This window comes from Daldinia vernicosa, assembly GCF_022497035.1.
Source record: "Daldinia vernicosa strain CBS 139.73 unplaced genomic scaffold F5Y00scaffold_38, whole genome shotgun sequence".
In the NCBI taxonomy this organism is placed as follows: Eukaryota; Fungi; Ascomycota; class Sordariomycetes; order Xylariales; family Hypoxylaceae; genus Daldinia; species Daldinia vernicosa.
In genome coordinates, this window is record NW_025953954.1 from 206245 (window position 1) to 219972 (window position 13728).

At 44.7% G+C, this 13728-nt stretch overlaps 3 protein-coding genes across 3 annotated transcripts; 2 read left to right on the forward strand and 1 right to left on the reverse strand.

Annotated features, from left to right (window-relative positions):
* Nucleotides 1–3943: 3943 nt before the first annotated feature.
* On the reverse strand, nucleotides 3944–5187 carry F5Y00DRAFT_127556 (BET3 family protein). The gene is made up of 4 exons (XM_048004155.1): nucleotides 4923–5187; nucleotides 4840–4848; nucleotides 4557–4779; nucleotides 3944–4481 (listed from the first exon to the last, which is right to left on the reverse strand). The coding sequence occupies exons 1-4, from the start codon at nucleotides 4955–4957 to the stop codon at nucleotides 4170–4172; spliced, it is 579 nt and encodes a 192-aa protein (XP_047862942.1). The 5' UTR covers nucleotides 4958–5187; the 3' UTR covers nucleotides 3944–4169.
* Nucleotides 5188–5328: 141 nt separating this feature from the next.
* Nucleotides 5329–7032, forward strand: F5Y00DRAFT_127582 (WD40 repeat-like protein). Its single transcript, XM_048004156.1, has 4 exons — nucleotides 5329–5696; nucleotides 5761–5887; nucleotides 5937–6692; nucleotides 6748–7032. The coding sequence occupies exons 1-4, from the start codon at nucleotides 5562–5564 to the stop codon at nucleotides 6795–6797; spliced, it is 1068 nt and encodes a 355-aa protein (XP_047862943.1). The 5' UTR covers nucleotides 5329–5561; the 3' UTR covers nucleotides 6798–7032.
* A 1490-nt stretch (nucleotides 7033–8522) lies between these two features.
* F5Y00DRAFT_127594 (uncharacterized protein) lies at nucleotides 8523–10147 on the forward strand. Its single transcript, XM_048004157.1, has 3 exons — nucleotides 8523–9294; nucleotides 9350–9654; nucleotides 9715–10147. Exons 1-3 carry the CDS (start codon nucleotides 8628–8630, stop codon nucleotides 9943–9945), a joined length of 1203 nt encoding a protein of 400 aa, XP_047862944.1. The 5' UTR covers nucleotides 8523–8627; the 3' UTR covers nucleotides 9946–10147.
* Nucleotides 10148–13728: the final 3581 nt, after the last annotated feature.

Consider the following 13728-nt stretch of genomic DNA (forward strand, 5'->3'; position numbering starts at 1 on the left):
GGCGCCGGCAAGGATGACAGCTAATGGATTTTCTTGTCTTTGGTCCCTTGAAAAAAAAACCCCTCTCTCCCAATAAACTTTTACTATTTCTCCTCAAGCAATAGTCCAAATAACCTTAGATCCCGTCTCGAACGCGACAGCTTAAAATGGTAATAGTAAGAAGAGGAGGTTGAGAGAGTAGTCGTCGAAGGGTTAGATGAGATTTTGCGAGGATCGTTCGCTCGGTCTTGATCGATGGCGAATAGTAGATGAACTTAGGTGGGTAAGATGCCTTTAGGTACAGCTTAGGTACCTAAGATAGGTACTGTATATGTAGAAATGGGGTTAAAAACTGCACTGTGTGTCCTGCTGTCTTGCTGTCCTGCTGTGTGCCTCTTGCTCGTGGTAATGGGGGCAGAAAGACGCCTTGCTCGCCCGCGTCCAGCACTGTTGGCAGCACTGTTGCAGTGCAAATATTCTACTCCTATCTCGCGTGCTCTCTCTTTCCGTCTCTCTACTCTGTCTCGTAGACTGTTCTTTGTGTGTCGCTTTAACGCGAGATCGCAACGCTTCTGTGGTGTAGGCGGAGCGCTAGCTTTCCTTCCACAAGAAGCCAATTATTAGGCGAATTCGAAATCGCGCACGGTGGATACGACCTTGCAGACATTCAAAATACCAGGCAATATCCAGAGATGCATAGGTAGCCGCACAGATCAAAATGTTAAAAGAATAAGAGGGCTGCTGCCGTGGTGATGAATATTGGAAGAAGGGGGAATGTGAAGAAGAATTAGAAGTTAGAAGGATATAATTCTACGGATCTGAGCCGAGAGAGACTAGCAAAGAATAGTGGCGGAAGATGATGGTAGGTAGCGTGCGAGGGTAAGGCAAGTGAGGTAAGTACCAGAATGCGGTAGAGGTGGATGCCATGTACCTATTATATATGTTGAGTGCCTATGTCGGTACACTAGGTAAAGTTAATAGGGTGCCTAGGTAGGTAGTTAGTGCGGTGCGCACAGAGAGATGGTCAGGCAAGGCAAATGATTATAGTTAAGGCAAATGATGCTAGTTAAGGCAGAGGACCCCCCGTGCTTTGGGCTCTTCGGGGGATGCGCTGGGTACCTGATTTAAAGATTTGGGGGGAGGAGAAGAGATAAGACAGAAAGGAAACATACAAGCTGAGGTCCTTACACACACAGCGCGGGCGGTAGTGCAAAAAGTGTGTTGGTAGTGCAGAATATGTAGAGTAAAGAGCAGTTGCGAGGAGCTTGCAGAACGGGGGAACTGGGGGGAGTCGAGAAGTATGGGTTGAGACAGACGCGAAGGAAAAACTTATGGGTCAGAGGTCCGATGTAGGCGCATATCTGAGAACGGGATTATGTATTACTTTCTACACGTTTTACTAGCAATAGGCGGAGGCCACCAAGGTACCCCCCAGCGTATATTCCAGAACGTCTTCCCAAATTTAGTCTTGGCATCCTTCACGTCAATTTCAGAACTCTAGGTAAGAAGCATCGACCCTGATATACACTGGCATACGTACCAACTTCCATATCCCCTTGACTGGCATAAAACAGCAAACCAACCATTTTCAGTATCGATACATCAAGATTGGCTAAAGGATACCTTAGACTGGTTGCCTTGAACTTTACGTACTTCACCGAATATAAGGTTTTTGCTGTTTTATGCCAGTCAAGGGGATACACTATTTCCGCGTATGCTATTATCATACGTTCGCACTTTAACATGTAAGCCCAGCACAACGTCTCCAATGCCATGAACACTAAATATTAGGATATAAATGTCTAATTTCAAACATGAAACGCCCAGTTGGAAAGAGTCCTAAAACAAGTTTGCTATTTGTTGAAATATTGTATTATCGTTAAGCAAAAATGCAGTTTGAGAATTCGGGGGTTTTTTTTAGAAAAAGAAAAAAAAAGAAGAAAAAGGTAGAGTAACGGTACATCCATATTATGTACCTAAGATAAGTAGGTATACATAATAAGAGCCATGTTCAATAAGTGGATATAATCCTTGTCGATATTAGTTCATCTATGATGAGGCCATGGGTTAAGATCAACTTCACCCTCTTATTCTCCTCATGACAGATCGAAATAATGATTTGATATATGAATTTAGTCAATCCCGGTCTTTCCATCGATTTTATCGGTGCACAGCGAGCGGATATTGAACGAATATATGATAAAACTACCCGGTGATATTCTTCACCCTGTCCGTTCCGTGATCTTTAATGGTTAATATGTCGAATACAGTAAGATATGTATGTACGTGTATCTGTACCCAATATAGATATGATGGATGGCATTATTCATCAAAAACGTTCCCGTCCCTTTCCTTAACTCTTCAGTTGAGTTGCAGGCGTTAAACGGAGATCCGAAATAAAACGAAGATGGTGATCTACATGTATATGTAGAGGAGCGGACGGTGTTTATCCGTCATCATTCAGTGACGTGAGAAGAGATGAGGTCACGAACCTTGTTCAACAGAGTGTATCTCTTCTCCTCAGCGGATACTACATATAACATAAAGTACTCATAATTAACCTTTGAAATACTAGTATGCTGTGAACATTCCGATGTTCGCTCTTCTTTCGTATTAGTACTTGGTAAGACAACATGGTAGGCTTAAAAGCATCTAACTTTGATACGTCAAGATTTGGGGGTTATAATATTCGTTACCTACCTACCTGATGACAAAAAGGCCCCCTATGCCACCTATCATCTATGTCAGCTACTTCTCCTTGGATCCGTCAGGCTCTTGCCACGTTGCCTTGCTTAGGCAAAGCTGAAACCTTGGGTAAAGAGAGCGTTATTAAACCTTGCTCTACTCGGAGATCTTTTGGATTGCGCTGGAGATGTTGCTTTAAAACGAGGATGGGTAAGATTAGTTTTAACGAATAAATAGCTAACAAAGTATTGTTGCGTAGAAAGGTTTAAGTTAGATCTTTACTAGGATAAAGTGTTTTTAACATTTTGTGTTGTAATATAATCATATAGAAACTTGTTAGAGTTTGATTTAGCTTGAACTGAAATAGGAATATGATAATATTCGGTGGATCATGTTAACAACTACGCCTCCCATAGATGTGTCACGCTAATGATGAACCGGTGGACTCGTGGACGCAGGTACAGTTACACTCAGTGTAAGTACCAAATGCATGAAAGGTAAAAAAAAAAAAAAAAAACCTCCGATGGCGCTTTAGTACTGTTGCATGACAATTAAAAATTTTGAATATATAAAAATACAGAATCCTTTCAATAAAGGTTTAAAAAGATTGAAGATATGTTTTGCCAACTATTATCCTAGGTTACTATACTTCAACTATGCGGATTGTAGTATTATGGGGATAACTTATAAGCTATAAAGATCGCCAAGCGGGAGAGGTCATTGATATAAGCCCGCCTACAAATATGCCGGGAGATCACTGCAGGAAAGGATGGGGCACGATGGGTTCAAGCGGACTCGGCGGGGTCCAAAACTACCCCGACTTAGCCCAAGAGAACTTAATCCAAGAGACCGAGCCCTGGCCCTTACACCCCCGCGGCGCCTCCCGCATTCCCCTCCCATGATTCCCTCAGTCTCGGGAGTCAAGTGGACCTCCCTAATCCAAGGAATAAGAAATCTGGATCCATCCCACCCGAGACAAGAAAAAATATATATCACCCTCGCTATTGACCTGTTGACCTGTCGCCGCTGCTTGCTCCTGTCCTGATCCCTCATGTTATTCTAGTGTGTTCTCGAGTGTCCTTTGGCTATATTGTTTTTTTCTTTTTCTTTTTTCTTTTCTTATTGCTCTTCTTTTTCTTTTCTTATTGCTCTTCTTTTTCTTTCTCCCTTTTTTTTTATTTTACTTCCTTTCTTATTGAAGACCACCCCAAGCGAGTTAGTACCATTACGAAGCGATAGGAGATTTTAATACGTCTGCTATTTTCGGTGATAATTCTTCATGCGAGACTTTTCCAAGTGTAGGCTATGAAGTGCATATAGGATGAAGGGTAAGATGCCGAAATACCCCGACGATTCAGGACCGATGTTGTCCTATATCGCTAGATATCTTCTAGCTGGTATCATTATTAACACCTATCAAAGCCGCGCCCGTTAGGCCTCTGGAAGATATGGCTAGGCCTATCATATTCCACCTATTCATTATACATATCCTCGACGTAGGCGTACTAGTCATCCTCTGGTGGTAATTCGTCGTCGATATACCTAATTAGAGATATCCTCATCTCTGTGGTATCGTTCCCTCGTAGCACATCGCTGATAAAGTGCGCTTCAACCTGCATCTGCACCATCTCAAGCGCTCCTCTCAACACGCCGCAGAATATATTCGAATACCATAATTCGTCCTGCGCTCGGCCGTCATCGGGAAGCTCGACGAAGTCGGCTAAAGGGTTCTCTTCAAATACGAGCGAGAATTGTTTGCTGTCGCTTGTCCAATTCGTTACGGTCGGCGTGATGTTAAGGAAGATCTTGAAACCAACCTATGCAAATCAGCCGTAGATGTTAGTCTGGGACACATATATATGCCAGGGGAATTGCTTTGGCTAAGGACTTACCTTTGCAATCATGTCGGCTGTCTCTCGAAAATTAGAGCATCGTCTCATAGTATTAGACTTGGCCAGGTAGTCCTCGATTAATCGGAGCCCAATGTTGTAACCCATCCTATCCAGTTGTTTATTGACTTCGACATAATCACCCTCGAAGTCTTTGCACAGCTGCGCGACTATAGTGCCGTAAGTCAAGGTGACAAGCTCAGCATTGACTTTATCGATGCGACCCCTTATTGCAGCACATTGTTAGAACAAGTATTTGGCGTTAGTTAATGTTTCTTTGACTTACTTCCAAATCCTACTGTCTATTAGCAAAGATAACGATGCAAGGCTGAATAGGAATAGGAATAGGAATAGGTGTAGCTTACTTACTCTTCGCCCACACGGGCAGCTTTGTTTGCTGACATGCTCGATTGACGAGCTTAAGTTGAGCTCATTTACATTGACTCTGTCCTGTATATGTTTTCGGATTTCTTGAAGACAGTTTTAACAACGTATGCTTCCGCGGGTGTGTATGTGTTACCGTCTTAGGTGCTAAGTTTAAGTAATGACGAGACGGTGAAGACAGACAATTGCTCTTTCACTGAGAGATTGATTGGTGGGATCGAGGGGTTACGTCGGCAAACCCGATGTCAAAGTTCCGATCCCTCAGCCTACTATGGACATTTTTAAGGCCCACTCTTTAAGCTCACCTAAAGGAGGTTTCCCAAAGTTCAGCTAAATAATGGAAAATCACTTTTCCGCTAAAGTACCTAATTCCATACAACCCATTCAATTCAATCGGTTTTCATCTGCAGTTCAGTTCCACCAGCTGAAGCTACATCTACTTAGGTACATGCACTTAGAGCTCCTGGTTCTGGCTAAACATAGCTCGAGTTTTACTACCGAACAGAGACGCGCAAAGTCGCGCGCAATCACTTACAAGTCCGATAACAACCCCCGAATTTCGCGGCATATATTGCAAACAAAAGGACATTATATAGATTTAAACCAATATCCAAACCAGCAGCAATGTCCGCTGAAAAACGACCCGCGCCCGAGGAACCAGGCGCGGGCCAATTAGTCGTTAAAAGACAAAAGCCAGGGACAAGTACTGCGCTCTCTCGCCGAGATGGAGCCTCTGGGAGCAACGCGCTGGTGCAATCCGTACGTTTATCTACTATGCGAACCAAATCAAAAAACAAAGGCGCAGCACTGACACCTAGATTAGGCACCCCGAACAAGTAACCTAGAAGCACCGTTGATGGAGTTGACGGGACACTCTGGAGAGATCTTCTCAGCGAAATTCAATCTCACGGGGAGTTTGATTGCTTCGGGGTCGATGGACCGGAGTATATGTAAGCTTCGTCCCGGTAGTTCGCTTATGGGCTTGACTGATCGATGTAGTGCTTTGGAATTCTTCAGGAGCATGCGAGAACTACGGCGTGTTAACAGGTCATCGAGGTGCGGTCTTGGACTTACAGTGGTCTCGAGACTCCGAAATTCTATACTCGGCTTCGGCCGATATGCATCTTGCCAGCTGGGATTTAACTTCAGGGACGAGGATACGACGATATATCGGGCACGAGGAAATCATAAACACCATGGACACGAGCAAGCGTGGCGAGGAACTCTTAATTAGTGGGAGTGATGATGGTACTATAGGCATCTGGGATCCCCGATCGAAGAACGCCGCCGATTTTATCGAGACCGACTTCCCAATTACAGCAGTAGCAGTCGCAGAGGCGGGCAATGAAATTTTCTCGGGTGGTATCGACAACGATATCAAGGTCTGGGACATACGCAAGAAGGCCGTTGTCTACTCTATGCTGGGTCATAACGATACGGTAACTAGCTTACGTGTCTCGCCGGACTCTCAGTCGCTACTATCTTATTCCCACGATTCGACAGCGAAGACCTGGGACATAAGACCATTCGCACCCACCGAACGGCACATCCGTACATTCGATGGGGCACAGATAGGAGTCGAGAAGAATCTAACTCGAGCTAGCTGGGATAAGGCCGGCAAGAAAATCGCCGTAGGTGCTGGTGACGGAACGGTATTAATATGGTCCAACGACAACGGCAAGCTCCTTTACAAATTACCAGGCCATAAGGGAGCTGTTAATTGCGCTGAATTCACTCCTGGAGAGGAGCCTGTTAGTAAGTCAACCCCTGATGCAAATTCCTGCGAATCCTGCTGTTGACATTTAATTAGTTTTATCTGCGTCTTCTGATCGTAGAATGTTACTTGGTGAGCTTAGATGAGAGCTCTAGTCTAGCAAGAGTAAGAGGACGATGCTCAATCCATCACCCCGGATGTGGACTACATGGCTGTCCCCAAATGATTCTGAGCCCTATGCTTCGCCTTAGATATCTTGTTCGCCAAGACCCTGAACTTGGTTGTTTAGGCTCCTTTGATATAGGGCTATAGTTCGTTCGATAATACTGGCGATAGTCTATTAGCAATTCTTCAAATAACGCCTCCGAGATAATGGATCAAGTCTGCGCATCAAACAGGCGTTTGAGGAATCTGGTAGCTATCTAGAATGGGTCTGAACTCATATTTCTGGCTGTCTAGGTCGATTGTCAACGGGATAATGATAGCCTCGTAAGCACTTGGTGCTCTACTTGTCTACATTGCAAGACAAATAGCAAGTCCATAGGGTATATTAGTAGCTGCTCAGGCCGGTATCGTCGGCTCTCTGGGGTGAGATCTCGAAGCTATAACCACATAATTAGAAAATATCGCACGTGAAGTTTCTAAACACATATGTATATCTAGTGTTTGAGTTCGTTAACAACTCACGATTGTTTTGTAAATATAACCAAGAGGTAGATTTATATATGTCTTTGCTGAACAAGGTACACACTTAATCCGTACATCATACTATGTACCTATGTATATGGATACACTCGTATAAGATCCACCTGCGTGGCTGCTGGGCTGTTGCTTCATTGGGTGGTACGTATCAATTCCGAAACAATGGTCGCGGTAGTGCCCCTGGGTTTCATCTCAAAGCAACCTCGGCGCCTGCAGTTGCAGTTAGAGAACGGACCCCTAAGCGGTAGGTTCCCTGACGCGGCGATAAAGGGGCAATTTGATTGGCCGATTCATCTTCTTCCCAACTGCCAAATCGACCAAACTGACCAAATCTACCACCTCATGTCTTCACTTGAGCACTAGCTGTTTTGCATGCCTGGTATATTCTCTTATGCTTCGCCAGCCATACATACATACCAATGGTCGATTAACAACAGGGTCGCATCCTTCCGATTACTAGGTGTATGCAGATGAGACCGCCAACGCTTTGGAGACGCTCGCTCGTTCTGGCTGTCTCTCAAGCGCCGTGACGTCCGCATCTTCCTTCGTCTATCCTTAGTGTACCTCACAGTTCTCTCACTCAGTCTCACTCACTCTCTCTGTTCCCCTCATTCCGTTTGTGGCTGTCTACTTTCTCGTTTCGGTTATTCACTTTCTTTTCGTGGGCCAACGACGGCTATTGTCGTCGATGGAATCATCGTAACCCTCTTGTTTTCTTTTTTGTACTGTTTCTCGTCCCTCGTTCTATACCATTTGAGAATAACGGACTCTGGGAGTTTCGATTCTATTCTCTCCTGCGTCAAACTGCCATTAATTTATTCGATAATTCGTCCTACCATCTCATCCCATCCCATCCCTTCGCTTTCTGCTTTGTTCGGCTTGGCTGGTCCATTCCGAGCTTATAATTTACGATTCGAGACATATTACATATAGATCCTGCAGGTATTCGACCGTTATTTAATACCAAGAAGATTCGATTCGTCGAGGGTCTTCGCGTCCGAAACCAACATCGCATTACCGAAGAAACTCGGTATTCGTCGCCAATCGGTTTACACAATACCATCAACACGATCTATTAGGATACACGCCAGGTCAGCCTGACTTAGCCATCCGCGTTGCATTGTAGCACTCTGCCTTCGTTGACTGCGCTCATTCCTATCACTCCTTAGATTTCGTATAGCGGTCGAGACCGGCACACAAAAGCATGTTCAGTATTGGACGTCGGTGACACCGGGTTCAACACTTAAGAAGCTACATATTTGCTCATCATAGTCATGGATTATCTTCGTTCAAATGTCCTACGGAGAGGTCAATCCTCAGATGCGCAAACGCAGGATCTAGAGCAGCAGGGACAACCAGAAATGGGGGAGCAATCAGGTTCCCGTGAAAGACGCTTCCCAGTCGGTCGCCCATCATTGCCCGCGCTATTCACGAATCGGTTGCGTGCGGGTGGACAAAGTCAGCGTACTGGCGATGACAGGGCTGAAGATGATAGCCCAAAGACGCCGCGCCCCGATTCGGGACTTCCAAATACGTCTTCGAACCACCTGCGTGTACCAAACTTAACACGGACCGAAGAATACTCGCGTCCAACTTCTGGCCAGACTGAGGCGTCGTCTGCGCCTACATCGCAGTCCTATCCACCTCCGACACAGACCGAAAGAGTTCCTACCGTATCCGAGCCCAGACCTTCGTATAGGCGTAGTAGCCACAGAGATGCCGATGTGGGGCGATCACAACTTCGAGGCGCGGATCCTGGTGAGACTCGTTTGGTCGATCAAGTAGACAGAACAAGACGTAGTCACAGTCGAAGGCATAGGCAACATGCGCCGCCTGAGAAATTCTTATTTTGTTTCCCCTGGGTTAAATCGCGACGAATACGCTCTCAGATCCTACGATGTTTCGTTTCCGGTCTCTTTTTAATGCTCATGCTCTCTATATGTGAGTAACTTGAAACTGTTAATCGTGAGGCTATATATTGACGTGGCAAATGTAGATCTCGTTCTTTCGATCACGAAGAAAGTGTACAGCAACGAGTTCACAGTGCTTCTGATCGTCATCATTTTATTTTCAACCATCTTCTTCTGCCACGGCCTAATAAGAATATGCATGCTAATCATCAAGCCGCCCAATGAAGACGAAGAGCAGCCGCCTTTACCACGGTTAATGGAACCTGGTGGATATGCCATTCCACGACGGCCAATACACGTTGTTCTCGCGCAAGACGAGGAAGCTGCAGGAATGGATAATGTCGCTAATAAACTAGAGCCTCCCGCTTACGGGCTATGGCGTGAGAGCGTGGTATGTATCAATTTGTATACCTTAAAGAGGTAGCAACAACCTTACTAACAAGTGGCACAGCGCGTGGATCCGGATCGCTTATATTGGCAACGTAATGACCAACCTCCTACGGAAGCCGACGAAGAGCGGCACGCTCGTCCTGAGACGGCTCGCCCACCGTCCTATGCATCAGAGGATGGCGTATCCTACGTTGTCGAGGCTCGTCCAAGGTCCATAGCCCCCCTATCTGACGTCCCGCTTCCGCCTCATCCATCCGAGGCTAGGCCACCATCCGCGACAGAGCGGTCTTGAAATCGTTTGGTAATAGAACACGCGGCTCGCTCTCGTAACTCGACGTTCGACAGAGGACAGGCGAGATGGGATGGGTAGCCTATCTATATAATGGTGTATGATCAGAGGGAAGGAATCGAGCATAAAAGGAAAAGGGTTAAAGTGGGGGCCTTGTATGTTTTATTCATACTAGTATGGCGTGGCATTAAGGTAGCATGGGGTTATATATGCATATGGAGTTCGTGATTCTAGCACCGGCGCTGGGGGAGCGCGGGTTAATATTGCTTTCATAAACCACCATTCAACTATTTATTATCTGCTAATCAAGTCCTCTTCTCTTGGCGGACCCCACGTCGAACCAATTTTTACTATGTGTATTTATGGTGCAGGCGCTATCGAAGAGACAAAGCTATAGTTCTAGTTAACTATTTTATATTTATCGCGAGATGAGGAGGGGAAGGACAGCTTTCCCTCATCTTACACAAGACTCTATTCTGAAGGTACTCGTTACTATGCCATGAAGTTACGAAGGCTGTTCGTCGGCTTGTCCTAGGCTGTTGTGTATTATTAAATATAACTACGGTGATAATAATAACTTTATGTCCCTAATATATACCTGGGTATAACTATGCTAATTAATGTATTTGAGAGCAAGTACTTTCTGCTGTCAGCTATTTAGAAACATATATCTAATTTCCTATGGTCATGAAATTAATTTGACTTCGGGATAATAGACCCTGTTAAGTCTTTCGGCATGCTGCTCTTTATGTTATGATCGACGAAGAAGCGTGATTAGGTGTCGTGTCGTTGCGCCGAGGCTCAACATGGTTAGCCGAGCTATATCGCGAGGCCCTTCTTGATTACTTGTTTCGTATAGCGATAGGCTATGTTTATATATGAGTCTGTATACCTAGCCTAACTGGTATATATTCGCTTGGGATATCGAATATTTGGTATGGGTATTTGGTCTTATGAGAAACTTATAACTAACGTATTCTAATTCTACTACATAAATCTTTCGATATAAAATTTAGAGGATCATTTATGAGTATGGAACTTGCCGCTCTAATAGACACACCTACGCGAATGAGGTTAAAGAAGTGAGATATTAAATGAGACTAACTACGACGCGACCAATCCTATCAAGATTTTCGAGGGTGGAAGCGTGCCAATATGCTCCAACGAGATGTGACTAATCAAGATCGCGATCACAGTCGCAATTCCGGTAAGTTGACGATGTTGGAAGATCAACGAGGCGGAAGCGAAATTCTACGACCCCCGGCCTTGCGACGGAGCTCTGATTGGTTGGAGCACGAGGATTTACATGGAGGGGCAGGATCTTTGTAGGCTGATGAGGGATGAGGGGGATAATGGTGGGATTAATACATCTCCCACATTTTCCCCTTACCCCCTACCTAGGTATGTATGTACAGGCAAAGGACTCGGTTAGATGTATAGATGTATATACTATGTGATACATGTAAGTAATAAATAGCTCCTCATTACTATCGAAGCCATGTGGCGTTAATATGCAGGTTCCAAATTCCAGCAGTTTGTTCTTTCACCAGGTGCCTCGAAGATGCAATGCTTAAACGAAATATTCTCATCTGTGGAAATGATTGATAATAACCTTAGGTAGCCAGGGCTATCTCAAGTACCTAGGGTTCATCTACTGCATGCAAGGTTCGAAGAGCTTGGTTAGACAGTTCCAGATTATCACCCTGTCTTTCTTTCTTTTTTTTTTTTTTTTTTTTTTTTTCCTTTTTATCCCGTCCCGTTCCAACCAGTCTTCTCTGCGCGTCCTTCGGGCCTCAAGTCCCATGATGTGGGGTCGGGTATCACGTCTAAACCATATGGATAACCGGGGATCATGTCACGAAGGATCATCAGCTTTAGTAGGCTAACTAGCATGAGATTCGCCGAAGAATGTAGCTCTTCTCATCTCGTTATTCGAGAGTCTGCCCACTTTCTCGACTTTCATTAGTGTATCATTCTTATGACAACATAGCAAGATATACAAACACGTGAAATTGAAGGCGAGGTACCGTAGTATATAGTACCTCTATTTGTATAAACAACTTTGAGGGATATAAGAGATGAAAACGAACCAACACAAAAATAATCGGGATAGTTGGCATTTGATGGTAGCTCGCTAAAGTCTACGAAAGTATACTAGTGAGACTTTGGATCACATTAGATCCATGTCTCCCTACCTAGATAGTACCTAGGTACTATTAGTAGATGTGAAATTTTTCGCGGTAGTTATGCAGGGCAGCAAACCGTAAGACACTAGAATAAAGGGGGGGGAATGTTAGATAGTATTATTATTGGTTGGTAAGTCAGCGAATCAAACTCCAAAGTGGAAAATAGCGAATATACTAGATCATGTCCCTTTTTTTTTCAGCTCGTCTAAGTCTCTTCTAACGCACATGGAGAGGTCGACGATGGGGGCTATGTGGGCGAGGAGGAGTATAACATGGTAACACGAAAATGATGTAGCACAAACGCAAGGAAGAATATTTAAAAGCCTATCGACAATAACATGGGGTATTAAATAGTACGCAAATACATACTACCTAGGAAAAGAAGAAAAAAAAATGTAAGCAATACTTTAGGTAGTTAATTAAAACAAAACAAGGAAGTTTAGAACAGAAGGGATATGAAAAACCCGAAGTACATGTAACTACCTACCTGAACTTCCACTAGAATTTGGCGATCCATCTACTAATAGGTAATTTAACCCTACTAAGGTAGGCACGTACATGTTGTATGCAGGGAAGGGCCTACTACACTAGGGACTTATAGGTAACTATTAGGAAGTATCTACCAGGTATCTACTACGTTAGTAGCCGGTTTAGATGGCGCATCAGCTGTTACGAAGCAATTGTATCCGGTACCTATTTTGTAGAGGAGTAGCCCCTTCGCCCGCCGCCGGGTTCCACATTCTTGGAACCTGTCCCCCCCTCACTCTGTGCCCTCTTTGCCCTTTCCCTCGTCCCTCTCTCTTTTCTTAACCCTTCCTTTTCCTTGTCCGTGACCCTAAATATTACATCTTCATCGAATCGTATTGTAATCGCATACTATCATCAATTCCCCCCCTTGGAGGTCGCGAAGTGTTTGGAGAAGGTTGCTGTTGGTTGAACGGATAGCAGCAGTATAAGTTGAAGAAGTAGAGTTGAGAAGGAATAAGCAGGAAGTCATAAGGTTCTTAAGGGAAATGTGAGTTAAAAACTTTTTTTTTATATCGTTTTGATCTACGTATCATTTTTGCATTCTGCAAGAAATGGCCCGGCGCGCGCAAATGGTGTGTGTGGTACAATACAGCGACAGGTCTAGGTCCAGAACCCGACCTATCTATTTTTCATCTTCATGTTGTGCGACAAGCGATTCCTGCCTACACAGCATCCTACGATAACGGCGATGACGGCGACAATAATAGCGATTATCGTTTATGCGATTTGATCGCGCGCGTAACCTTTTGATAACTTGGACTATGCGCCGCGACAAGGACCCCTCAGATGTCTGGTTTCTCTTATGCGCGCCTATCTTGCGACCCACGGACTTCGCGACAACTTCTTAATGCGCCGACTCCAAACCAATTTAGAGACATTTTCATCTCTCGCTCTTTCGCAGAAGGTGTCGAGTAGTTTCCGAATATATGGTTTATAGTCTCTAGCGACAACGTAATTCTATCATTACCGGCCTGATCAACTCGGCGCGAGCGGTTCGATTAGTTCGCGCATAACCAACCATCCGTCAACCCGATCTTCTTACTACCTTCCGACAGCCAACATTCCAAGAAAA